The following is a 5853-nucleotide window of genomic DNA, read 5'->3' as shown; positions in this document are numbered from 1 at the left end:
TACGTGTAGTGGATCATCAGGAATCCAAATAAACATTCGAATACCATTAGATATATTTAAACAAGCATAAATTATAATTTTTCAATCAGGTGTCTTCAAGGGCTGCTGTTGAAACCCTGCAGCATCAGAGATGGTGAGTAGCGGGAGGCGCTGCTGTAGGCGTTGGGCTGGGGCTATACAGGAGGCATGAGTTTGTGTGAGCTGAAGGAGGTGCTGAGATTAAAACAAAAGTAAAAATGAAGGCAAACAAATTCATCTGAGTTTGTTGTATTTATTGTAGTATTTACTTCCCTGCATGGGGCAACAAACAACAAGCAGCTAACAAGGATCGCTCGCCACTGAGGAAGGGGAAGAGCCCTTTCTGCTGCTCCTGCTGCTGCGGCGGCTGCGGCTGCTGCTGCCTTCTCTGCTGTGCATCGGCTCTTGTTCAACAACTGCACAGCTGTCGAAACAGCAAGAACAGCAGCAGTGTACACGATCCCGATCCCGTCTCCCGCCCCACACATCAGCCGCTCCCAACACCCCCATACCTCCACAAAAACAACATCTGTGCCTCTTCATCTTTATCTCTCCTCAGCCGCTTAGGGGTGTCTGTACAGTTGCGGCGTTTCGCGACAAGGTGAGCGGGGATCTGCAGCACTGCCGGATCTTCGCAGCAAACTCGCCAGCAGCAGCAACAGCAACAGCAGCAGCAGCAACAGCACTTGATCTGCAGCATCAGCAGCACTTGACCTGCAGCCCGCGCCACTGCTGTAATGCGCGCTGCCGGTGGTGTGAAGGGGGTACATACACCTCAGGGCCTCGAGCGCTTGCACAGAGGTGCAGAGTAGAGGGGCCCCCTTCTCGTTTGTGTGCTGTGGAGGAAGCAGCATGGGCCCTCCCATCTGTCTGGGGGGCCTCTGGGCTCCGTTATTGCAGCTACGTTTTCGTTTGTTGCTGTTGGTGCTGCTGCTGCTGCTCCTGAGCTGTCTGCTGGGTTCTTGCGACGCTCGCTCACGGCAGCAGCAGAATGTGGGTTCGAATTCCAGAGGGAGCAGCAAGACAGAGGAGACAGAGGCAGAGGTAGCTCAGGAGGATTATGCAGATTATACTGTAGGCACAGAGTGGTTTAAAGGGGGCGGCCTAGACCGCCGCGGTAACAGGGCGGGGGCCCGGGGTCGGGGGGCCCCTGGTGCNACATTTCGTTTGTCTCGATTGGGGTTTGCATCTCTCATGGCTATGTTTGCTGCTGTGTTGCTAGCTCGAAAGGCTCTACAAGAAGAGAAACGTCTATCAAGAGAGGAAGCAACACTGGAGGCAGAGCTTGATCAGCAGGATGATACAGCAGCAACAAGAAACAGATTCAAACAAGCAGAAGAACGTGAGTTGTTTTCACAGCAGGTAATTCGAGAGGAGATGCAGCTGATGGAGCAGGAACAGGAGCATGAAGAGCATCAGATGCAGCAGCTGCAGAGACGAATTAAAATAGCAAGAGATAGATATGCACAAGCTCTTATCCCCCCTGATGCAAAGATGACACAGCAGCTGAGAGAAGCAAAAGCAAGGCTAATAGAAGCAAGAAAAGATCATAGTGAAGCTCAGATTTCTCTTGAGGCTTATTATAAAGTACATGATATGCCGCCAGCAGAACTAAAGAATCTCCTTAATACTCTACAAGAAGAATTAAGAGAGACAGAACGTGCTGCTGCTCGTCTTGATCTCTGTCTTAGTAGCAGCAGAGAAGCAAAGACAGTACAAGATATGGTGCAAGCAAAGCAAGTAATGCTGCATGCACTGGAAAAAGAAATAGAAATAGTAGAAGATGAAGTCCTTGAAGGAGAAGAAGGAAATAAAGCAGTTAAAGAGTTACAAGAAGAAGAAGAAGCAGCAATTGCTGAAGATATGCTCGAGCTCAAAGAGATTCAAGAGGAGCTAGAAGAACACAAAACAAAAACTATAGAAGCAATACAACAGCGGCTAAAAGATAAAGAAAAAATAAATGAAGAAATAGAACAAGCGGAAGAAATGCTTCAACAGGGAGTAGAAGAGTTAGTTAAACTCGAAAATTCTCCTCAGGTATTCAAAAGAAAAGAATTGCTGTTAAAAAAGGCAGCAGAGCTTCAGCAGCAGTTTACAAAGGAGTTGCGCGAGCTCCTTTTAGGGGGACAGGAGCCTGCAGAAGGAGAAGAAGATGTGTGGGGGGTTGAAGAGAAAGACCCTACAGCTAGTTTTACACCTGAAGAGGCGGAGCTGCTAGAGACTAAGCAGCTGCTGCGTCGACTAAGGAAAGAGAAAGAAGAAATTGAATTAGAACTAGAAACACTTAGTGATTTAAAAGAAAGAGCACAAGTTGCAAGAGCAATTCATAATCTCTTTATTGCTCAAGCAGATGCTGCTGTTGATGACCTTGTAGACCTCAAGGAAGATCCAGCGCAAGATGAGGAATTAAGTGAATTTGCGCAGTTTCTCGCAGAAAAGATGAGGGAAAGACAAATGGCGAGTAGCGCTGCTGCTACTGGTGCTGACGGTGCTGCTGCTGCAGCAGATGGCGGTGGTGATGAGGCTGCGACAGCTGCTGCAGGTCAGGGTGAAGAAAACGTGAAAAAAGAAGAAGAAAAGGAAAATGAGGAGAAAAAGGAGGAGGAGAAGGAGGGTGAGAAAGATGGGGATAAGAAAGAAGATGATAAGGAAGGGGAGAAAGCTGAAACAGCTGCAACTGCTGAGGGTGGAGAGGAGAAGGCGGAGAAGAAGGAGGAGGAGGAGAAGAAGGAGGGGGAGGAGAAGAAGGAGGATGAGAAGAAGGAGGATGAGAAGAATGGGGAAGAGAAAGATGGGGGTAAGGAAAAAGATGAAAATGTGGAGGAGAAGAAAGAAGTGGGGGAGGGGGAGAAGAAAGAGGAGAAAAAGGAAGAGGGGGAGGGGGATAAGGAAAAAGATGAAAAGGTGGAGGAGAAGAAAGAAATGGGGGAGGGGGAGAAGAAAGAGGAGAAAAAGGAGGAGGAGGAGAAGAAGGACGAGGAAAAGGGAGACGGGGAGGGAGGAAAGGAGGAGGATGACAAGGACGAAGGTGTGCGTCTTGCTGAGGAAGCGATTGAGCTGGCGCGGCATCGATTGAAAGACAAAGGAGAGAGAAGGGAGACATTGAAGCTGCAGCTGCAGCAGGTGGAAGCGAAGATAGCGAAGGCAGAAGCATTGCTGCAGGAAAGGCAGCAGCGTGTGAATATGCTGAAGTCGGTTGTTGCCGATCAAATCACCAATGCAGCAGGATATGGGATAGCGGTAGCAGATATAACAGCACAGAGATTGCGTCAGCTAGAGAGAGCATTGAAGCGTCTTACGAAGCACGCAGATCGGGTGCATAAGGACGCAGAGAGAGCAATTGAAATACATCCGGAGGAGGCGGACCAGCATCTGCTGCTGGTGCAGATTGCTGATGATGGAATCCTTGTAGGGATAAAGCGATTGTTTGATGAACTGCTTCGCATGCGTCTAGCAGAAAGAACAGCTACCGACAACATATGGATGGCAAGACAGAAGGAGGCTCTTCTTGCTCCTGGTGTATTTCGGGAGCTGCTGCAGCATGCAGTAGCAGATGGGCCTACATGTTCTGAGCAACAGCAGCTACAAGCAGCATTGAAGCAGCGGGTGCAGGAAGAGACACAGAACCTAGAGAAGGATCTGGAGTTATCCGAGTCGTTCGTTCAAGGGGTGCACAAGTGGCTAAAGGAGATAAAAAAGGCAGAAAAAGTAGATTTTTTGAATATACGTTCACAACACATGGAGGCCCTTACTTCGCTGCTCAGGGAGCAGGCGAACCAGGCCTTCTGTCAGCAGCGATTAAAGACATTGAGGAAACAAACGGATAGCGTCATAGAGGAGGCTGTGCAGGATCTCTTTACTGCAGCGCTACGCGAGAGACAGCAGCGCGAGACATTCTATGGAGACACAAAGCAGACAGCTGATGCGATTCATTTTGCCCATAAATCAGCCATCACAGAAGAAGCGAGGAGACTGCGAGGATTAGATCGCATGGCTAAAGATTTAGCGAGGAAATATGCTCCTCTTGAGGCCGCTGCGCTGCTTCCTCCTCTCGGTAAACGAAAGGAAAAGAAATATACTTATTTCCCCGAGGGGAGCGCAAAAAGATTCGCAGGGGAGCCAGTTACAGAGAGACCCGAACCCACATCTACTACTAAGCTTATGGGTGGATATGTAGGAGAATCACACGAAGGAGTGCTTCAACTCAGCAGAAAAGGTAAAGGAAGCAAGAAACAGGCACCGAACAAACCCTGATATCCATCATACACATCTCGGCCGGTCACAACCCCACCACAGAAAAACATGTCCACTCCAGGACATGCACGCAAAGGCGCACTCAAGCAGGGGCCCCCCTCTGGCTAACGGCTCACCTGCAGGCCACGATTCGCCTGGGGACTGTCTCCTTAGTGACTGTCTTTGGGGACTATCCTCTTGGATGCTGTCTCCGTGGGGACAGTCTCATTTAAGCATATATCCGTAGAGGCTGTCTCCGTAGAGGCCGTCTCTCTGGTGACTGTCTCCTTTGGAGCAGTCTCCTTCTGCCTTGCACAGCACATTCTGAAGAGCCTTGCATGCAAATGCATGCGGGACCTTGTCCCCTATTGTCGCGGAATCCTGCATCCACTCTCTACGGTCTCTGAGGGACTGGAGAGAGCAAGCGAGCCACAATATTTTCCCCACGCTGTGGGTATCGATCCCACACCTTTCGGGATCGATCCCACATTGTGGGAATCGATTCCCACAGCATGGGGCCTCGCAGCTAGCAGACTTTGAAGGCCGGCGGTGTGGGGCCCGCATGCCTGGCGTACTTTGGATTTTATCGAGTGTTGCATTGTAGGGTGTATCCTGTCTCCTCTTGCTGCCTTCTGCTGTTCCTTAGGGCCTCTCTCTGAGGGTATACATTATATGATTTGTTGGGAGGCTGCTAAACGCACAGAAAAAACAGGGACCCCAACAAACGACAACTCCAGCCAACTGATGCATACATGCATCCATGCATGCGTCCATCCATGCATGCATGCATACAGGTGGGGTGTAATCTCTGTCAAAATGAGGGTATATAGGCGTGTAAGGAATACAAAGAGTTTACAGAGTAATCGGAGTTTAGGGTTTACTGTTTAGGCTAAGTGATCGGAGCNGTAAGGAATACAAAGAGTTTACAGAGTAATCGGAGTTTAGGGTTTACTGTTTAGGCTAAGTGATCGGAGCTTAGGGTTTATGGCTTAGGTTTTGGATTTCTGAGGTTTGAAGGCCGCAAAGAATTAGAAGGTTGTACAGGATCTATAAAAACGGAAAGCGCCTTGGGTGGCGTTCAAGCAGAGATAAAGGGTTCAGTTAGTGTGGAGTTTATAAGCACAGAAGGGGTTTAGTGGCGAATGGAGATGGGATGCAGGAAGGCTAAAGAGGCTTAAGCAGACTAAGGTTGTGGGAGTTGAATTTGCCTTGGGAATGTATAATTGCCAGCAACCCAAGTCTCCCTAGCCAGCCACGCACAAGAAAAGAGGTAACGCGCAGATGCGAAATGACATAATGGAAACAATTGAGAAAGACTGATGATAACTGAACACTAATTAGATCATCTCTATCCTTATAAATCCCACACTCTTTATATATTTAAAAGCCCCACAGAAATTGGGCGCTTTCCATATTTATAAACCCTACACAAATTAAACAGTTTATGTACTTCGTGCGAAAGGGCTGGGGTGCACCCGTTCTCTAGGCAACGATCACTACTTAAAAAGGCCCAGTGAAAGTCTTCAGCTGCAGCACAGTAAGCGGCACCGGCGCCTATAGAATGCAGGGTGACCAGACACTTTGTGAACTGAAGAATGCTCG

The 5853-nt window shown here is 48.8% G+C and overlaps 1 protein-coding gene across 1 annotated transcript; it reads left to right on the top strand.

Annotated features, from left to right (window-relative positions):
* Window positions 1-870: 870 nt before the first annotated feature.
* EMH_0043930 (uncharacterized protein) lies at window positions 871-4272 on the top strand (the record flags this gene model as incomplete). The annotated part of the gene is given in 2 exon segments (XM_013495903.1): window positions 871-1175; window positions 1179-4272. Coding segments are annotated over 2 exon segments (3399 nt in total).
* Window positions 4273-5853: the final 1581 nt, after the last annotated feature.

The sequence above is a fragment of the Eimeria mitis genome, genomic scaffold (genome assembly GCF_000499745.2).
Source record: "Eimeria mitis Houghton genomic scaffold, Emh_scaff1810, whole genome shotgun sequence".
In the NCBI taxonomy this organism is placed as follows: Eukaryota; Apicomplexa; class Conoidasida; order Eucoccidiorida; family Eimeriidae; genus Eimeria; species Eimeria mitis.
The sequence above is the reverse complement of the archived record's forward strand: the minus strand, read 5'-3'. Positions and strand labels throughout refer to the sequence as shown.